Below are 22,731 nucleotides of genomic sequence, written 5' to 3' on the forward strand. Positions count from 1 at the left end.
AATGATGGAATAAAGAGAATTGCACTTTCCCCTTATGTATTTTTCATCTCATCAAGGGAAGTTTACCTATAAGGGACATTTTTAACATGATCACTGAAAAGGAGATAAGAAAAGGAGGTCAAAAGGCCCTACACACCATGACTATAGGCACAAATCATTCAAGGGTCTCTTCTGGTTAAAAAATTAGATGTGTAGTTTTGCCCCCATTTCCCCACCTTTTCTGATATATTGGCTCGGCAAAAAAAAAGAAATAGTCCACTGCCATCCCAAAACAAAGCTGCATAATGAGGATTCTGACTTTGCTTGTAATTTATATGCTGTAGATACACAGAACAAAGAAACAAACTACTGCTGATACTTACGTTATGCTCCTTTATGGATTTACAGCAGCAACTGGTTCTAACCTCTGACTTACTCTCTTTTTTGCCAATGAAAAGCTGATTCTGAAGTCAGAACTCTGTGTGTGTGTGTGTGTGTGTGTGTGTGTGTGTGTGTGTGTGTATGTATATATATATATATATTGCTAAATTTTAGATTATACACTAGTTATACACTTATGTTGACTTCATCATAGGCAGGCTATTTTTTAATTTAAAAGATTAATTTCTTTGCCATGACATATGGTAATGAAAATACAATACCACCTTTGTGGCAATTTGGAACAAGAATAATTTTTGAGTAAAATCTACATCAATACAACTAAAATATTTATATAACAACTTAAGACAATTGGTAAACTAATTTTATAAACTTTAACTTTATATATCTTACATATATTAAATATACAATATAAAAAAACCTAGTAATAATGGGTTATTGCCAAAAAAGAAAATTTTCATCATAAAATTCAAGTATCTGGAAGTCCTTCATGATATGTTTTATTGAAATCCAAAATAATAACATGTAAAATCTTACCTGTAAGGCCTCCTGTTTATTATAGAATTCATTATTATCAGGCGGTTTGATGAGGTAGCAATGGTTACAACACTTTTTGAGCTCCATCATTATGTTCAAAAAGCCTGAGGTACTGCCCTTTGAACCTTTGCTAAGGGCTTTGTAATTCCTGGTTAAAATCCATCTAAAACAAAAATCATAGATGTAGCATGTTCACTAGAAAACAAACATACAGTTGTGAAATCTTAGAGAACTCAGCACAACCTAGCTTACTAGAGTAGAATTCCTCAGTGGTGCTCTTTTATGTGTCTTTGTTTTCATTCTGGACTTATACTTTCATCAGTAAACAACATTCTTGTAGAAATTCTCTTTGGAGAGAAGCTAGGTGGAGCAGTGGATAGAGCGCTGGCCCTGGATTCAGGAGGACCTGAGTTCAAATCCAGCCCCAGACACTTGACACTTACTAGCTGTGTGACCTTGGGCAAGTCACTTAACCCTCACTGCCCCGCCAAAAAAAAAAAAGAAAAAAAAAGAAAAGAAATTCTCTTTGCCCAAGCAGAGACCAAATTATATTCCCCCAACCATCACTGACCCCATTAAAACATGGGAAGCCTAAAAAAGCCATAGAAGATTAAGGGGTTCCAGTATACTGAAAAATAATCACTGTTACACACTCTACAGACCAGACAAATTGGCCTTAATGTTGTTCCTCATATAAGACATTCCAACTTCCATCTCTATGTCTTTGCATATGCTGTCCCCATTCTTGGAATACACTACCTCCTCATCTCTACACAGTTTCCCTCAAGCTTAATGCAAATGCCATGTCCTATACCAATCCTATCTTGATTCCCTTAATTACTCAAGCCCTTGACATGGAAATTACTTTGTATATCTTTTGCATTTAACTTTCAATATATTGTGTGGCTGTTCCCCAAAAGGACTTTCATTTTTGTCTTTGTATTCTCAGCACCTAATACAGTGCTTTGCAGATCATCATTACAACTCATTCATGCCCATCCATGTATAGACCTTGTTCGTGCCACTATGCTGAAGACCTCCTTCAATTTCTCCAGATATAACAAGGATAACACTGAAACAGACAGGCTGACAACTGCTAACCCTGCTCATCATGTAAATGAGCCATCTTCTCTATATAATTGAATTTTCCATAATGACATCTTTTACTCCTGTTCTCTGAAGTTCTTCATTGGTTGTGTGGTATAGCCTGCTCAGACACCTTTCCATTACTCTCTCTATTTGATATTCATTTTTCATTCTTCACTGGTAAAATGATGGTATAAAAAATATAGGCTACCTTTGCTTTCATTGGGAAGCCTGGGATCACTGAAGGAGATTTGCTAGTCCCTGAAAGCAATTCAGTAGTTAGTTTTCTTTCAATTCTCATATCAACTAGTTGTCAATCTCTAAGTCTGTCTGAGATATGCATACTGATGGATCAGCTCTATTAAGTGTTTTGTCAAATGTGAACTGCTAACTGGGCAACACGCATTCTCCATCCACAAGGATGGTGAGGTCAAACTCCTTTGAATGATTACAGACCATATCCAAGAAGTTCTCCAATACTGTGGGACTTAATGAAATTAATGTTCCTCTCAATCAAGAGCAAAAGGAGTTCCAACAAAAAGACCTCCTTATTCACAAGGAATCCCTTATCTACTCAGACCCTGAGGTGAATTTTCCTCCATCACAGTAAACACATATGATAAGTATACATTCTCCTTATTTTGTGCCTGGCCTGATGTCTATGATAATAGGATTGTTTCTGTTGTCATATTTTGAATCAAGGAATATAGAATGATTTTGTTCTGCCAGATAGTAGGTATTTAATTACTGTTTGCTAAAATAAAATCTTACTGTTGAAAAACAAATTCAAATTATGATGTAAATGACAAATCATCCATAAAACTAGATAAAACCTCAAGAGATCACCTAGTTTAGCTGTTTTCTATAGGAAGAAGTGAATGACTAATCTAGAGGGCTGGTAGTTGTTAATGGTAATATTTTATTCCCTACAATATGGCTGTTAACACATTTTGACCAGAACATATCAAGAGATTCAGTAAGACTTGGAAAGGTAGGTTGGAATCATATTGTATATATAGGGCTTGAAATCCCAAGCTAAGAAATCAAGATTGAATTAATGTTGCCAATGGGAAACCACTGAAGGTTGTAATAATTGGGGAGTAACATAGACTAAATCCAAACTATGGGACAAATAGACTCTTCTTGAAGATCACTGAGGATAGCTCTTTCAAACATATATTGGTAAGTTATTACTGATTGTCACTTGCTGTTTAAAAAATTATTCCTTATGTCCAATAAATTCATCACAAGAGAAAACCCTTTTATTAGTCCATAAGTATACACTGCTGGAGCAGCTAGGTAGTTCAGTGGATAGAGCACTGGGCTTGGAATGAGGAAGACTCATGGAAGCAAGTTTGGGGATTGTATAGGTTTTTGTTAGAGTTAGGGAGATTATCCATTTTCCTCTTTCCCTATTACCTTGTCATTGGCTTAATTAATTTCACCTTTGCTGTGTATTTTATTCCAATTAAAAAAAAACTGATTTGTTTGTGGAAACGAGGCTATTAAGCTCCTTTCTTATTGGCCTGAAGGGCAGTTTGGAGGGGAGGAAGCTTTGGACCTCGAGGTCCCTCATTATTTTCTGAACCCCAATATTATGGCGAGCCACCTAATTAACTCTCCCCATAATAAATTTGGCCCCTACAGTTATCTTCCCAAGTTCAAATCAGGCCACAAACACTTTAGCCTCAGTACCTCAGCTATAAAATGAGCTGGAGAAGGAAATGGCAAAACATGCCAGTATCTTTACCACAAAACCCCCCAAATGGGGTCATGAAGAGTCAGACACAACTGAAACACCTGAATATTAGCAATACATTGCTAATCAGTTTAAGAATCAAATTGGTTTTCACATACAAAAAAGTTCAGAATGTGTTGTGGGTAATATAACTTACTTGTAATATTGCTTCTGCAATGCACTCATTTCCATTCTTAAAATCTGCTCAACTTTGGCAGGCAGAGATTTTTCTACATCTTTCTTAACTCGACGTAACAGAAAAGGTTCAAGCTCCTTGTGGAGACTTGCATAACCATACTCTCTCCCTTTGCCATGTTCTTCTTCAAAATCTTCCCAGGAAGAAAATCTTAAACATGATTAGACTCATTAATGAAGGAAATAAAAACTTTGGTTTAAAGTAAGTCATTAAAATGCAGTTTTTAAAAAAGCTAATACACAAATTAATATACCAATGTATCTCAAACTTTGAATTCTCTACTACTCTGCAAAAATTCTCTCAATCCCAAGAAATCCATATGGAATACCTTTTGAGTAAAGGTGAATTCAAATTATTCATTTCAGTAAATCTTTATTAAAAAAACAAACAAGGAATATATCTGAACAACACTGCATTCACTGTAAAACCTTTAAAATTCTTTTCACTATTTTGAGACTTCAATCAGTTTTTAATCACTAAGTTAAAAACAATTCCTTTTACATCTTTCTCACAGAAAGAAGTTCTGGGACCACAATATTAAGTACTATAAGTTTAAACCTTTTCCCTTTTTACTTCCCCCACAGAAAAAAATTTTTAATCCCAGAATGAAATCTCATTCTCATAGTTGGCTTACTTTTCTGGCATGATGAAATGGAGCAAAGACCAGAGTTCTTTGAGGGAATTTTGTAGAGGAGTTCCCGTAATAAGAAGACGATGATTGGATTTAAAGTCTATTAAGGTCTTATATAAAAGTGAGTCGTCATTCTTTAATCGATGAGCTTCATCTACACCTATGAATGCCCAATTCAGGCCACCAAGGAATGCCTTAAATATGAAGTTACATAGTTTAATTAGAAGATATTGTTAAACTTTTAAATATAAAATGCAAATTTAATTTAATTTTACCAAGTACTTTCCCCTAATTTACAACTAAAGCAGAATATCATGATTATGAAGAGTAAAATTACTTAAATACTAACTACACTAGACATTTTCTTTTGACTAGTGACCATAGGATCATTTTAGATCAATAGCAGGAAGGGATCTTATAGGTCATGTAGTCTAATACTCTCATGAGGAAAACTGACGCCCAGGGAAGTTAAGTGATTTGTCCAAAATAACACAGATAGACATAGCATCCACTATAGCACATAATTGCTTTTTTGACTTTCTTTTCGGGGAGGGAAGAACAACAAAGAATGCTATTAACATTCTTGTACCCTCACTGTCTCTATAGAACTGGTAATAATGAGGGCATAATACATAAGGCAAAGAAAATAGATAAAAGGATGAAAATTTTTTTTCAAAGTAAAATTTTCTTTATTTCAAAGTGATTTGACATGCTTGGTCCTTCTAGTGTTAAATAGGGAAGAACTGATATAGCCTAACTACTACCCAAATCTACCAACCCATTCCTCTTATGAACTAATAGAGTTATTTAATCAAGCTGAAGACATGGTAACAATAAAGTCTTTAAAAGTGTCTTTTTTGTTGGTACAGATTTGTGATTTCATCAACATGGGAAACACGATGCAGAAACCTAATGCAAATCTGCAAGTGCTGAGTAATTAAAATCTTAGAAATGTTGGAACTGACACTAAGAGGTTCAAAAAACTTGCACATCACCACAGAGAAAGTAGGTATCACTTAAATCAAGTTTTCCTGATTGTAAAGCCCTATATGCATTATACCCCTTTTCTCAATAACACTAACAATAATAATTATAAATTCAAGGTATATTCCTCACAAAATCTCTGAGGTAGGTAGTGAAAGTTTTATGCCCATTTTAGAGATGAGGATACTGACAGCTGGAGATACTGACTTACTCATAAATACAAAACTAGTAAAAGTAGCAGAGCCAAGATTAGAACCAGATTTCTTCCCTGCAAATCTTCCATTGGAATATAAAAGGAGCTATTTAATTAGCTGTCATTACATACCTTATCCTTCAATAAAATTTCATAAGTTGTCAAAAGAATATTAAATTTTAACCGTTTGGTTTGAAGATGCATCCATTCATGTGTTCTTATCTACCAAACAAACAAACCAGAAAATGGTCTCAAACAAAATATACTAATAGAAATAAAGCAGTGAAATTATAATATGTAATGAATTATGTACCCTTTTTGAATAAGTTCCAAATGATGATTACAAATTAACTAAATCTTATATCTAAACTGATGTTGCAAACACCTCTGAGTTTAAAGTTCTTTCGGAACTGCCTGGTGAATGTTCATCTTAAAAGCTTGTGAACAGATACAATATTTTTCATTCAAAAAAGTACTCATCTCCAATGAAATATGCCTTACTGTAGTTATGCTGAAATAACTTACCATATTTCTGCTGTTAATATCCCCTAAATAGACCACGGCATTCATCTGGGGAGCCCATGTCTGAATCTCTCTTTGCCAGGAAGTGAGTGTGGAAAGTGGTACTACTAACAAGAAAGGCCCATATAATTGGTGTTCGTGGAAAAGATAGTTAAGAAATGAAATCGTCTGTATTGTTTTTCCAAGGCCCATTTCATCAGCAAGTATACAGCTATTTCCTCTACAAAACATAAGAAAAGAAGTGTTTTCCCAAATATCAAACAAGTACTTATTCATTAAATGTGAGACACTGTGGTAAGTGCTGAAAACAATACAAAAATGTCATGGTCCCTTGCAGGAGCTCCCTATAAACAAGAACTGAAGACAAAGACAAAAACATTGAATGATGAACCAGAAATGACAGAGGAGGAAAATAGGAGAAAAGAAGAAAAAGAAAGAAAAGAGATGGACAAAGGAGAGAAAGTGGTCTTTATCACTTTTCATCCTGCATGCCAAATAATTGAGATTTTTACCGTAAGAGTCTACCTCTGATTTCAAACACTTAAGTAGCCCTTTTTCAAGCCTGAACTCTACAAAGGAAAGCATTCTTTTGACAATAAGAGAAACTATAGGCGTGGAAATTACCCATAATTATTACCAAAAAAAAAAAAAAAAGGGAAAACTTCTCTATCAAATTATCATTACTAAAATAGAAGGACTAGAAAAGATTAACTTGTCTGGCTTACAAGGTAATATTTCAGAAACAAATAGCAGTACAATAACAAGGAGGTAGAAGAAATAAGTGTGTTATAGTGACAGAAGATAAAGAGACTAGGAATTATGGATTCAGAGCAACTGAATAATAAGATTCCTATAAAATTATAGTCAAGTTATTAAAGCAAAACTAGCAGGTGACATACATAAGGTTGTGCTTTTTAAAATGGAGAAGCAGCTGTGCAATAGTTGATAGAGTGCTAGACACTGAGTAAGAGAGATGGGGTTCAAGTCATGCCTATATATATAGTGGCTATGGAACCTTCATTCAATAATTCACTTAATCTTTCAAAGTTCTAGGTGACTCCCTAAGACTTTAAGTTGCAGAACAATTGCTGATCTGAAATTCTACGGTTTCCTCATCAGAGAGTTCACAATTCCAATGAAATTGGAGGCCCAGCCAAAAAAAATGAGAGAGAGAAAGAGAAGCCACAAACTTATAATGGTTAAATTTAATATTAGGGGCGGCTAGGTGGCACAGAGGATAGAGCACTGGCCCTGGAGTCAGGAGTACCTGAGTTCAAATCCGGCCTCAGACACTTAACACTTACTACCTGTGTGACCCTGGGCAAGTCACTTAACCCCAATTGCCTCACTTAAAAAAAAAATTAAAAAAAAAATTAATATTGGTGCACTGGGATAGCAACATTTGTTAATCATAAATACACCCAAATTAGTTTCCCACCTTTTGACACAAAGTGATACTGGCCTCCTCCTCTTCATAGCTCAAAGAATTAGACATAAATCGGCTAAGTAACCTACTCATCTGACAGCTTATTAAACTAAGATTCAGGAAGGTTAAGGGATCTGCCCAAGTTCAAACAAATTAGAAGAGCCATGAAACTGGACTGAGGCCCTCTGACTCTAAATACAGATTGTTTACTTCACCACTCTGGTATCAACTAGTTCCTTAAACTGCTTGAATGAGGAGGGGGAAGTCTGATAGCCAATGTTATAGAAAGCAAGAGTAAATCTGCATGAGTATTACCTCATGGCAAAACAAAACATTTATGAGTGTCAAAAAAAAAAAAAAAAGGGAGGGGCTGAAATAGGGGGGCAGCTAGGTGGCACAGTAGATAAAGTACAGGCCCTGGATTCAGTAGGACCTGAGTTCAAACCCGACCTCAGATACTTGATACTTACTAGCTGTGTGACTCGGGGCAAGTCACTTAACCCTCATTGCCCCACCAAAAAACCCAAAACAAAACAAAAAACCCCCCCAACAACCCCAAAACTGATGTTTTAAATGTATTTTAAAATAATAAAAACAATTAGAATAAACTCATTACATGTTATCATAAATAATTTTTAAAAATCAAAATGACAATATTTCTCAAAACCAAAAATAAATTTAGTTTGAACTGTGGAGGAATAGGTACAGGGATTGAGTAAACTAAGGAACTGGGATGCTGGGATGTGTGAGGGAACATTAACTTGTATGCTGAAGTCATCTTATATGTAAGGTGAACTTGAGGTATAGGGGAAGACTGGGAGAAAGTCTGATGGTTCATTAATATGGCACTGAAATACTTGTGAATAAGGATAAGATCTTGGGTAGTATTATTTCTGTGTGTACCTGAGGAGGAGGGGAAGGATAGGCTATGGCAATGCAGGAAGAAACTATTAGAACTTCTACTTATATTTATTTTTTAATCCTAAAACAAATTAAGCTGGGGGCAGCTAGGTGGCACAGTGGATAGAGCACTGGCCCGGGAGTCAGGAGGACCTGAGTTCAACTCTGGCCTCAGACGCTTGACAGTTACTAGCTGTGTGACCCTGGGCAAGTCACTTAAACCCAGTTGCCTCACAAAAAAAAACCCCAAACAAATAAAAAAAAAATTAAGCTGCAAATATGCAGCTTGACATTGGTGCCCTCACAAAGTACTTCAGATAGTCATGTGTCCTAGGAAGTATCCAGAGGGAAGCAGAGAGATGATAGAGATACTTCTTACATATGCATTTGCTTTCATTGTATTACAACCTATTATGTTTACATGAATCTGCTGAAGTGGATTTATGTATTACATTTTCTAACACTAACTAAATTAACTCTTTTAAAAATTATTGAGGCATAAAGTAGCCTGAAAGTTTCCTATAATGAAACTGTGGATTGAATACTACTACAAATGAAACAAGAAAATAGCAGAGCTGACACTTTACCTATTTGTAATACAATATCACACTTTACCTATTTGTGTGCCATATTACAAAATAAAACTTATGACAGATCTAACAAGTCAGACAAAAAAAAATCAAGATTATATGAAATTCAAGTATTTGAGTACATGCTACCCTCACTAGAAAAACTGATTTTTTTGTATCAAAAAGCATTTTTGTACCATTTCTAAATAATTTTAAAATATGGCTTGTTTCATCTTTTTCTGATACATTTAAATGCCCATTTTTTTCTGAATGATTACACTGAATATATTAGCACATTAGGCCATGTTATATAATTTATGAAGAAAAATATATATATTAATGGGGAATGCTCAAAAAATATTTTACTCATGAGGTGAGTGATCAAAAAAATTTGGAAACCACTGTTCCATTTTATCTATGCCCTAAATAATCCGTAGTATAAGAAAATGTTTCATTTAAGTGTTGCAACATTTTAACTTTTTAAAAAATTCTAAACATAAAGGGCTGAAGAAGGAAAGACTTAATTTTATTTAATGAAAAACTATTTTTTGATTTATATAAGCACAAACACATATAAAACATGTATTTTCATAACTCCTTTAAATATCAGTAAATTTTTGAAAAAGTAAATAAATAACTATCAGAAAGAAAAATAGGGAAAGGAAAGTGATATGGCTGAATTCAAGCATGAGGATAGAAATTAGAGGGAAGACAATGGCAACTGAAGAACAGAAAAAAAGATAAGTTGTTGAAGGAGTTGTGTAGGGCTAAAGATATGGTAACTAAATGATAATCAATTGTCTATTAAAGAAAATTTAGGGAAGAAATTCAGAAAACGGAAGAATGATACAGAGCACCTTGAATTGGGTTGTTAAATTGGAGGTGTTATTTGTAGAGTTGAGGGAAGTAGGAGAGATAACTGTGAAAAAAGGGCCCCAGAAATGCAGAAACCCAAAGAGGGAAAGTCAGGTTCAGAGGAATATCCTCCACCTCCAGGTCTCTTGCCACTTAAATAAACTGAAAAGATAAGGATTATGGCCATTATGGAGCAATACTTGAAATACTATTTGTAAAGAACTTAGCACAGTGCCTGTCACATAAAAGGAACTTAATAAATGCTTGTTCCCTTTCCACCCCATTCCAATAATAGCATTCAAATTATTCCCTTCTGTTTAATGTTAGAAGTAAATCTTTGGAAATCATATTTATATCTTTTCTCACTTCAAAATATCCTCTTTGAATCTGAAAAAGAATATTCATAGTATACTCACTTGCACCAAGAATGAGCAAGCCAATTTAGACCATTCAACTGATAATCTCTTAATTCTAAACCTTCTGATCCCCCAATATAGGATGGTTGCTTCTTCAGTGCAACAAACCTTGGCCTTTGTTTTAATACCTACGGAGAAATAATGATTAGCATACAGAACTACTAAACATAAGAATCAACACTTTAGTTACGTTAATCTTGGATATCACCATTAATTTCCAAACTAGCCTTTTAATGTCAGTCATCACATACAAAACTTTAACAATTCCATGATTGCAAAAAATAGTTGGCAAAACAATTGAAAAAGACTTTTATTTAGTCCAACAGGCAAAAATGGAAGAAAGAAGAATAGAATACATACCACAAGAGTGGTATTTGAAGTTCCCCTTAAAGATTATGACACGTTAAGTAGCTAAATATTACAAGCAGTACCAGCACCAGTACCAAGTTCAACTCAATACATTTGAGCTGTCTTTGACCTGATTTAAACAACAAAACCAAAATAAAAAAAGATAAAAATAACAAGACAAGTTTGAAAAAACAGCCACTGAGCCACTTAAAACTTGGCTTTTCTATCTAACTTGCCAATTAAAAATTATCATTATCATTTAATTACACTCTTAATAAGAACTGAAATTAAACTCTCAGCCCCACAGGACAATAAAGAAAACAATAATATGTGGGACAATAAAGTCTCTATTGGGGCAGCTAGGTGGCACAGTGGATGAACACCAGCCCTGGATTCAGTAGTGCCTGAGTTCAAATCCGACCTCAGACACTTGACACTTACTAGCTGTGTGATCCTGGGCAAGTCATTTAACCCCCACTGCCCCCCCCCCGCAAAAAAAAATTAAAAAAAAAATGAATGAATGAATGAATAAACAAACAAACGAATGAATGAATAAATAAATAAATAAAGTCTCTATTGTCCCAAAGGACAATAAAGGAAAAAAACAAAATAAAAAAAGCTGTTAGTATATATCCTCCATGAAGAAATTCTTGTCTTGCACAGGATTTTTACTTTTTCTTCCTCATCAATTCTTTCACTCAATTTTTTTGTTCCCTCTTTCCTCATAACAAATATCCCATTACTTTGTAAGTCGATGCCCTTTTATTTATATCAATCAACATATGGAGCAAACATTTACACTCTGAACCTAATTTCAAGAAAATCTTAATGTAGCTTTAAATATATTAAGTTTTCAGTATATATTTCCACATTGTTTCTTTCCCTTTTTAAACAGTTCTCATTTTTTGAAGATGGCATATATTCAGATATATAGTATTTCTATTTCCTATAAAACCTTTGCCATCAGTTTTGTCTGCCATTCCTGAATGGTCCAACCTTCTGCAATCACACTCATCACTGACATCTAACTCTATTCATTTGTTCTACCTGAATTCCCCCAACTGTCAGATCCCTTATTTGCTTAGCAGGCTGCAGACCCACAAATATGCCCATCTTGCATATCTGAAACCTGGGCTAATCAACCAACAAAGACCCTTTATTAATATTTCTATTTATTTGGGCCTTGAGAATGTAATTATAATTATGATTTAAGTCTATTAGAAAATTTCAATTTATACTTACTTTGCAATCTTTAAAGGGAGTAGTTTTGGATTGATTCCTGCTGAAATATTCATCTATGCGGGGCTGAAACTTTTTGGAAATAAGAGCCCCATCTTCCCAGCTACACTCTGAATATGGGAGGCCCTGCCATTTGCAGTAATAATCAGGATACCCAGCTGCTGACTTTTGATTGGAATGAGCTGTGAAATATAGAGATTATATTAGTTTTTATATTTATGTTTACTCTTAGCAGAACCATAAATCAAAAAATATAATTATCTATGGAGATGACAACTTCTCGTTGGCAATTAACAAAGCACAAAGAGGAGACAAAAATGTAATGAAAATTATATGATTACTGACCAATTATTCTCTCCACTATTTGATACTGCTTATGTAGATCATCTGTAAGTTCTTGCTGGCAATTATAATACTCCACATCTTCTGGAGAAGCATTTTTCAACCTAAGGAACAAATAATATTTCACATTTTTAATTTGGCAGTCTGATAATTTTTCCTCTTAGTTAATTCTTAGACATGCTATACAAGGAAGAAGAAATGGCATAGTAGAAAAAGTTGGGAAGAGCAGCAAGACTAAATTAAGTATAAAGAGGTCCATAAAGGAAGCAATATAATTTTCAAGGCTTTCTCAAGATGTCTGAAAAAAGGGGAGGATACTGAAAGCATGACAAAAACCTGAACATGTATAATTTTTCTTAAAAAGGCACCTTAGTCAAGATGGCAGAGTAGAAAAAGCACTTAGCCAAATGCTCCCAACATTTCCCTCCAAACAACTTTAAAATAATGCTTCAAGTTGAATTCCAGAGTGTCAGGGTCAACAACAACAACAACAACAACAACAAAAAAAATCAGAGAAAGACATCCTTCCAGCCCAATGCAAGAAAAGAGGCTGGAAAGAGAGATCTGTGACACAAGGCAGGAGGCCTGGCCTAGAAAGCATATGAATGAAACATGACTGGTGGGACTAGGTGGTGGTAACAAGCAGCAACAGCTCTGGGAGTTCTCAAGACAGAGCTGGTTAAAGGGACCTGGCAACTGGTCAGAGAGGTTATAGGGTGTCTCTGTGCTAGCAGTGGATAATAGACAAAATGTTGTTTGGTAAACCCATTGGCTTATACCCTCTTCTGAGTCATAGGAGTGAGGAGCACTTTCAGTCAATTAGGAGTGGGTGCCCTGAGGGACAGCTGTTTGGCAACTCTATTATTTCTATCCACAATTAAGACACAATTCAAGGGTAGAAGTATTTTCTGTCAAGAGGGAGTGGAGACCCTGAGGGGCAGTAACACTTCCAGTACCAAGGAAGACAAGAGTAGTATGAATTGTAATACTAAGGAATCAAGAGCTCTTCCTGGATCCGGACCAGAGTGCAGAGTGACCACACCTCTTCCTGGATCATACCACTTTGGAAGCAAGGAAAGCTTGAAAACCCCTAGAGCTAGCACTGAAAACTACAGTGTGGAAAAAGTCTGAAGTTTTAGAGGGAGGCTTCCCCTGTCCCTCTACACCTGGAACAGAGCCCAACATTAGCATCAAGTCCGAAATAAAGAAACAGGGGGTAAAAAATAAGCCAACAACAAAAAAGAACCTGACCATAAAAAGCTACTATGGTGACAGGGAAGATCAAGACACCAACTCAGATGACAATGAAGTTAAAAAAGGTATGAGTGTTGAGGGCGCAGAGCACCCCAGAAGTTCTCTGGGGCACATCTAGGAATCTTCTCCTTGAGAAACTAAACCAGAGGACAGATACACCTAGAGAGAAAAGGGGACCCAGATCAGACTGAGCTAGCTTTGGGACCTCCACCCTTCATTCTGATCTCCCTTACCCCTGGCGAGATTACTCTGGGTGTGGCTTCGGCCTTTGTGTTCTGAGGAGATGGCTTGAGATCTGCAGCTACCCCTCACCCAATTCCTCTAGCCACGACCAGTGGGGGATGGTCCTCCCTCACTAAAGGAACTTTCCACAGGCAGATGATCACATCCCCAGCAGTCCCCTATAAAAGTACCTGCCAGTCTCCTGCTCCAGGAGATCATACCTCAGAGCCGCATGCTTTGTTCCATACCTGTCTCCCCCTGAGAAGTCCAAGGATTTCTTTCACGGTTTCCCTTCCTTCTCCCCTTCCCTTCCCTTGCCCCTAAATAAACTACCATCTTATTCTAACTGCTTTTGTGTGCAAGAGGGTATAATTCTTTAAAGAGGAATTCCTAAGAACCCCAACCCCTAATCCTACCCCGTACCCCATTTTCCCCCCATAACATAAGTAAAGCCTCTAAGGGGGAAAAAAAATTGAATTGGACACAAGCCCAAAAAGAATTCTTGAAAAAGCGGGAAAAAAATTATTTTCAAAATCAGAAAAGAGTGGTAGAGGAAAAATTAGTTAAAGAAATGAAAGCAAAAGAAGAACATTAAGAGAAATGGTGGGGCTGATAAAAGGAAAGGCAGACAAAAAGAAGTGGTCAGAAGCAAAACAGATTTTAGAGGAGGGACAGGATGAAAAGAGAGAATGATAAACAGAAGAAAATAGGATGGAGTGAAATGCACTTAGTAATCATAGATATGAATGTGAATGGGAAGAACTCATTCATAAAATAGAAACAGACTGCAAATCTGATTAGAAACAAAACCCAATATGTTGTTTACAAGAAACACACTAGAAACAGAATCTATCATGCTTCAGGTAAAGCAAAAAAGGCACAAGTAGCAATCATGATCTCATACAGAGCAAAAGCAAAAACGGGCTTAATTAAAAGAAATAAAGAGGCAAAGTACATCTTACCAAGAGGCATATGCACCAAATGACACAGAATCTAGATTCTTAGTGGAAAAGTTAAAAGAATTACAAAAAAACCCCAGTAAAACTATAATAGTGGGGGACCTCAACTTTCCCCTCTAAGATACAGATAAATCTAAACATAAAATAAATAAGAAGAAAGTCAAGAAGATGAATACAATCTTTAAAAAGTTAGGTATGAAAAAAAAGTTAGGTATGATAAACCTCTGGAGAAAGCTGACTGGGAACATAAAGGAGTGTACTTTCTTCCTCACCTGCACATGGTACCTTCACAAAAATTGACACTGTATTAGGGCATAAAAACCTCACAACCAAATGCAGAAAAGAAATTTTGAATCCATCTTTATCCGATCATCTTATAACAAAATTACATTCAATTAAGGGCTGTGGAAACACAGATTAAAAATAATTGGGAACTAAATAATCTAATCCCAAGGAATCAATTGGGAAAACAATAAATCATAAAAACAATCAACAACTTCATTAAAAGAGAATACTAACAAGACAATATTCCAAAATTTGTGGGATGAAGCCAAGCACTACTGAGGGGAAAGTTTATATTTCTAAATGCATAAAGAAAGAGCAGATCAATGAATTGGTCATGTAATTAAAAAAAAAAAAAACTAGAAAAAGAACAAAATAAAAATCCCCAATTAAACACCAAAATGGAAATCCTGAAAATCAAAAGTGACTAATAAAATTAAAATTTAAAAATAAAACATCAAACCAAGAAAGAAAACTAGGAGCTAGTTTCCTTAAACACACACACACACACACACACACACACACACACACACACACACACACACACAGATAAACCATTGATTAATTCGATTTAAAAAAAAGAAAAAATAACCAAATTACCAATACCAAAATTGAAAAGGGTGAATGTAACACCAATGAAGATAAAATTAAAGCAGTTATTAGGAGTTATTCTGCCCAATTATATACCAGTAAAATTGACAATCTAAATGAAATGGATCGTTACTTATGAAACTATAAACTACCCAAATTAAACAGGAGGAAAGAGAAGACTTAAATAACACTTTCTTAGAAAAATAAATTGAATATGCCATCAATAAACTTCCTAAGAAAAATTCCTGAGACCAGATAATTAAAGAAATGAAAGCAAAAGAAGAAAATTAAGAGAAACTGGGGGTTGGGGGAGTTGTTGATAAAAGGGAGGGCAGATAAAAGAAGGCAGTAGTCAAAAGCAAAACAGACTTTAGAAGAGGGACAAGATGAAAAGAGAGAGAATGATAAATACAAGAAAATAGGATGGAGGGAAATACACTTAGTAATCATAACTGTGAATTCTGCCAAACATTTAAGGAACAATTAATCCCAATAGCATTTAAACTACTTGAAAAAAATAGCTAAAGAAGTAGTTCTAGAAAATTCCTTTTATGCTCAAATATAGTTGAGACCAAAACCATGGAGAGCAAAAACATAACAGGAAACTATAGACCCATTTATTTAATGAAAATCGATGATAAAATTTAAATAAAATATTAGCAAGGAGATTATAGCAGTAAATCACAAAGACAAGATACTGAAGGAATAGAAATAGGCAAAGAGGAAATAACACTATCACTTTTTGCAGATGATATGATGATATACTTAGGGAATCCAAGAGAATCAAAAACTTGAGCAAAGTTGCAAGATATAAAATAAACCCATATATATCATGACCACTTCTATATCCAACCAACAAAACCCACCAGAAATAGATAGAAAGAGAAATTCCATTTAAAATAACTGAAGACAATATAAATCATTTGGGAGACTACCTGCCAAGACAAATCCAGAGATTATACGATTATACAATGATTATACAATTACAAAACACTTTTCACACAAAGATCTAAACAAAATATTAATTGTGCATGGGTAGAGAGATAATATAATTAAAATGACAATTCTACCTAAGTCAACTTATTTATTATTCAGTGCCATATCAATAAAAATACCAAGGAATTATTTTATAGAGCTAGAAAAAAAATAACAAAACTCATCTGTAAATACAAAAAGTCAAGAATACCAAGGGAATCAATGAAAAATAAAATATTAGGGAAGGCCACTTAGAAGTTCCAGATTTCAAACTATTACAAAATGGTAATCATGAAAACAATCTGGTATTCCCTAAGAAACAAAGTGGTAGATCAGTGGGATAGATTAAGTGCAGGACACATAGTAATGAATGACCAAAGTAACTGGTTGTTTGATAAACCCAAAGATTCAAGCTTTTAGGATGAGAACTCAGAATATGACAAAAACTGCTCAGAAAGCTGGAAAGTAGTTTGGCAGAAACTAGGCTTAGACCAATATCTCATGTCAACATACGGTCAAAATGGATAAATAATTTAGACAGAAAGGGCAATATCATACATAAGTAAATCAGGGGAACATGGAAAAATGTACCTATCACATCTATGGATAGATAACGGGAAGAGTTTTTGTCCCAACAAGAGACAGAAGGAATTACAGGAAGTAAAATAGATATTTTTGATTACACAAAGTTAAGAGCATTTGCACAAACAAAACCAATGCACCCAAGATTAGAAGGAAAGTGGGAAACGGAAAATTTTTACAGCAAATTTCTCTGATAAAGACCTCATTTCTCAAATATATAAAGAACTAAATCAAATTTATAAAAATAAGAGCCATTCCCCAGTTAAGAAATGGTAAAAGGGGACAGCTAGGTGGTGCAGTGGATAGAACACCGGCCCTGGATTCAGGAGTACCTGAGTTCAAATCCGACCTCAGACACTTGACACTTACTAGCTGTGTGACCCTGGGCAAGTCACTTAACCCCAATTGCCTCACTTAAAAAAAAAAAAAAAAAAGAAAGAAAGAAATGGTAAAAGGATATGAACAAGCAGTTTTTAGACAAATAAATCAAAGCTATCTATAGTCATAAGAAAAATGCTCTAAATCACTATTAATTAGAGAAATGAACATTAAAATGACTCTGACATATCATCTCATACCCAAAAGATTAGCAAATATAACAAGGAAAGTGACAAATGTTGGAAAAGATGTGGGAAAACTGGGACACTAATACATTATTGGTGGAATTATGTACTGATCCAACCATTCTGGAGAGCAATTGGGAACTAAGTCCAAAGGGCTAACTGTGTATACCTTTGATCCAGCCATAGAAGAGATAAAAGAAAAAGGAAAAAGACCTATTTGTACAAAAGTATTTATAGCAGCTCTTTTTGTGGTGGCAAAGAATTGGAAATTAAGGGAATGCCCATAAATCTGGAAATGGCTGAACAAGTTTTGTTATGCTATTGTGATAGAATACTATTGTCCTATAAGAAATGATGTGGGAAAAGGTATCAGAAAAACCTGGGAAGACTTATATGAACTGATAAAAAGTGAAGTTACCAGAATCATAAGAACAGTGTAAACAGCAACAGCAATATTGTAAAGATCATCAACTGTAAAAGACTTAGCTAGTCTGATCAAGACAATTTCAAGAATCCATGATGAAAAAAAAAGCTATCCTCCTTTCGGAGAAAACTGATGAACTCTGAATTCAGATTGATCCATATTTGTTTTGTTTTGGTGAGGCAATTGGGGTTAAGTGACTTGCCCAGGGTCACACATCTAGTAAGTATTAAGTGTCTGAGGCCAGATTTGAACTCAGGTCCTCCTGAATCCAGGGCCAGTGCTCTATCCACTGCGCCACCTAGCTGCCCCCCATATTTAAAAAAATAATAATTTTCTTTATTTTTAGTTTTCTTGTTTGTTTTCTTTTGTAACTTGGCTAATATGGAAATATGTTTTGCATGATGGCACATATATGATAAAAATCAAATTGCTTGCCTCTTCAAGGAGGTGGAAGGGGTAGAAGAAAGGAAGAGAATTTAGAATTTTTAAAATATTGTTTTACATATAACTGGGAAATATTTTTTAAAATAAAAATAATTTTTAAAAAAGGAACATTATGGGGCAGCTAGGTGGCGCAGTAGATAGAGCACCGGCCCTGGAGTCAGGAGTACCTGAGTTCAAATCCGGCCTCAGACACTTACTAGCTGTGTGACCCTGGGCAAGTCACTTAACCCCAATTGCCTCACAAAAAAAAAAAAAAAAAAAAGAGAACATTGAAAATAACAGTATCTACCAATCAAAAGCTCCCTTTATCAATTCTATAAATTTTTATGAGAATCTACAAATGTATCATAGCCATTTGATTTAAGTGTGAGAAAATAAATATTTTGCAAAAAAATACTCTACAGCCTATCTTACCCTTATATTCACATAACTAAGTGACAGATAAAAATATCTCACTGTACTTAACTACAGACTATTTAAAAAAAATTAGTATAACAAAATGCCAACTTCAAGATCCTCATTCCACAAGATGTGTCCCATACATGTTAAAGTAATATAAGATCCCCTAAAAAATGTAACTAAGGGATATTTTGCTTGGATAACCTCTAATTATTTAAGATCAAGCAAAGCACGAAATAGAAAGGTGTATGCTTGTCAATCTATTTTCCACTGTCATGGAACACATCCAGCACAAAGTCCAAAATGAAGAGGAATTCACTTTAGATGGAAAGGTCCTCCAGTGGTCCTTGTTTGTGTATTTCTTTGTGTTGACTGCATTACATCTGGACACACTGCAAAATCTTTTAAAAGATGTTATTAGAGTTTAGCCTAAAAACCCACAAGGGGAAAAAAAAAATCAAATAAAAAAAACCCTATAGTCCAGATAATGATATTCAACTGCATAGTCAACACAAAGATCTCTGACAGAAATGCAAATGAAAAACAGTCTGGACACACAATTTTAAAAAAAAGAAAAAGAAAAGGGAAAAGAAAATCAAGTTGGATATCTTTATCCAGGAAAATGCAATTCTTTTAATGACCACAAGGTTATCTCTGAAACAAAGGTTTATCCTTGTATTAACAAACATGACTCTATGTCCTAGAATAAGAATTTCCTAAGTTCATTACTCATAAGGCAATGGAAAGGTCCATGAGAAAAATGAGGAGTTATATACATATTCTAAACATATTGATAGGACAAGTAGTGTAAAGGATACCAATCATAAAAATAATGGACAAACGGACAAAGAAATGAGGCAGTCATACATGAAAATGAAGGCCAACCAATGAATAGACTATCAGTGTCCTTGTAATGTCAGGAGAAAATTATGAAAGCTCAGTACTATCGTTGGACCCTTTGTGGGAAGAGATTTATGGACAGACATAAACTAGAAATGCAGAGAATGAGCAAGAATGGAATGCATTGCAATCTGTATCACTAGAGGAGTACTACATCTTTTAGATCACAGATTCCATGAACTAAATCTCAAAGCCCTGTGAACTGAATGAAAATAAAACATGAAAAATAGAAGGAATTACAATTGTTGTTGTTGTTCAGTCATGTCCAAATCTTTGTTAACTGCATTTGCAGTTTTCTTGGCAAAGATACTGAAGTGGTTTGCTATTCCCTTTTCTAGCTCATTTTGCAGATGAGGAAACGGAGGCTAGTAAGTGTCTGAGGCCGGATTTGCACTCAGAAAGATGAGTCTTCCTGACTTCAGGCCCAGAACTCTATTATAATAACATTCACTTAGAAATCACAAATTTGAAATTTCTGATAATTCAAATATACTACATAACTCCTAAGTAAAATTTCAGAACTAAATGTCGCAAACTAAAAGTTATATGGTATATTATGAAATAATGTTGACCTATCTTTTTTTGGTCATGGCAACAGATGAAAATATGGCTGGGGTACAGGGAGTTCCAGTGAAGAAACTCCCTCTACCTATGCAAACTAGCAAATGTGTTGCATCTTGTCTCAGAGACTTGCCATTTTATGGCAGAGGTCATACTTGAACCCAAGTCATCTTGACTCCAAGGTGACTATCCCATGCTCCAATTCATACAATATACAATGTTCCTTAGTCCTATGTAGCTGTCTTCTGTTACCAATATGGCACCAGAACTCAGTGGACTCATGGAAAAGGAGCAGAAAGTACTAACAATTACAGTTTTTAAATCAACTAACAACATTAATTGTTAGAAATCTAAATTTGTAACAACCTGTGAATTATATCACTACAAGAGGAATTAAACCATTTATCTATGAACTAACATTCTCTGTCAAAAACAAAAAGGAAATGATATAAATGAAAGGAGAGCCCATGATCACAGATTAATACAGTTGTAGCAGGGTGGTTAACCAATACTTAAACAGATTATGTTTCATCTTGAGTGCTCATGGATTGTGTCTCAAAGTATGGGATGGTTAACAAAGTTTACAAAGAGAAGTGAGGTTTTATACACACACACACACACACACACACACACACACACAATTTTAGAAGAAAAGCCACAAATGAAGTCAGATACAGGCAGTACAGTCATTGAGTTTTGGGGAAGGTCACCTAAATGGATGCAGGAATTAGAAGACATTCATGGAGCCAGAAAAACCAAGAGCAAAGTGTTTGACATCAGTTAAGCAGCGTTTTCTGTTTATGTTGATGTGCACGTACCCCTTTCCCTTCCTTTATCTGGTTAAGTCATCTCTGACACTTTCCTTTAAGCAAAGATGCTTCCATGGGTCTTAGCATTTTAGTTTGGTGAGGCAGCTTTTGCTGATTTAAAAAAAAAAAATTAGTGGAAACTTAAACAGGAACCAATACAAACTGCTGCTTGAGTTTAGTCAAGACAACCTCTTTGTTTAGCATTAAATGAAATGTCCTTTGGAACTGTCATATTGTATTTTAACACCTAAATAAATTATAAAGCCTAAGAACTACTTTAGATTCTTGACAGTAGCAGGTATAGCACCACTTCAAGATAGCTTCTATTTATGAGACAATATTTATCCTATTCTCCAAGAAGTAAACTATGCCCCAGACCCATGCAGACTATTTGGGTATACTATTAAGGTATGCTATTAAAGTACACCACATTACCCTGAGGTCCAGCAGGTCTTGGAAAATGTGATTCAGCCAGGTGTGGTGATACACGCCTGTAATCCCTGCTACTGGGAAGGCTGAGGCTGGTGGACCACTTGAGCTCCGGAGTTCTGAGCTGCAGTAGGGGTAAAGCTGATCAGGAGTTAGCACTAAGTCCAGCACCATTATGGTGAACCCCCAGGAGCACAGGGACCACCAGGATGCTTAAGGAGGGGGTGCACCAGCCCAGGTCGGAAACGGAGCAGGTCAAAGCTTCCGTGCCGATCAGCAGTGGGATCAGGCCCCTGAGTGGTCGCTGAACTTCCAGCCTGGCCGAGATAGGGAGACCCAGTCTCAAAAAAAAAAAAGAAAAAAGAGAAAGAAAGAAAGAAAAAGAAAGAAAGAAAGAAAAAGAAAAAAGGCAAAGAAAGGAAAGCAAAAAGAAAAGAAAAAAAAGAAAGAAAAATAGAAAAATGTGGTTCATATATCTCTGGGATAACACAATTACATTGCATGGTCCCAAAATCATGAGAGCATACAGTTTGGGGCTTTTTTTTTTTTTAAAGGATTATAAAGTGAGGAGTGGGAATCCAGATCTGTTACTTAATTAGTATACGGAATTCATATTAAACAAACTCCCTCAATAAATGCATATCTGCAATTGTTAAGCAACTTAAGAGTTGCAGATAATTTCCTTGGGAAATTAAGTGACTTTCTAAGAAGTAACACAGCCAGAATGTGTCAAAACAGGGACTTGAACCAAGGTCTTTCAGACTCCAAGGCTAGCTTTCCATAAACTATGCCACACTCTCTCACTCTACATTTATGAAGACTATTTTCCACTCATCCTCTTCCTAAATCCTTATCAGATTATAAGCCCTCAATGTATCAGTTTGGGAATAAATCAAATTGTGCAAATTGGGATAAGACAATAGGAATTAATGATAGAGGTGGTAGTCACATAAGATGAGTGTTCAGAGGACAAAAGT

At 35.2% G+C, this 22,731-nt stretch overlaps 1 protein-coding gene across 2 annotated transcripts in view; it reads right to left on the reverse strand.

The window, feature by feature from the left end:
• The window catches only part of CHD1 (chromodomain helicase DNA binding protein 1), a 134,171-nt gene that overhangs the window by 56,499 nt on the left and 54,941 nt on the right, over window positions 1-22,731 (reverse strand). For both annotated transcript variants that reach the window (XM_043967415.1, XM_043967407.1), the window contains exons 9-16: window positions 12,364-12,464; window positions 12,022-12,200; window positions 10,432-10,559; window positions 6,269-6,485; window positions 5,876-5,965; window positions 4,570-4,760; window positions 3,897-4,085; window positions 916-1,078 (exon numbers count right to left, since the gene is read on the reverse strand). In XM_043967415.1, coding sequence (XP_043823350.1) covers window positions 916-1,078; window positions 3,897-4,085; window positions 4,570-4,760; window positions 5,876-5,965; window positions 6,269-6,485; window positions 10,432-10,559; window positions 12,022-12,200; window positions 12,364-12,464 — 1,258 coding nt within the window. The remainder of the gene's footprint in view (window positions 1-915; window positions 1,079-3,896; window positions 4,086-4,569; window positions 4,761-5,875; window positions 5,966-6,268; window positions 6,486-10,431; window positions 10,560-12,021; window positions 12,201-12,363; window positions 12,465-22,731) is intronic.

The sequence above is a fragment of the Dromiciops gliroides genome, chromosome 1, assembly GCF_019393635.1.
Source record: "Dromiciops gliroides isolate mDroGli1 chromosome 1, mDroGli1.pri, whole genome shotgun sequence".
Lineage (NCBI taxonomy): Eukaryota > Metazoa > Chordata > Mammalia > Microbiotheria > Microbiotheriidae > Dromiciops > Dromiciops gliroides.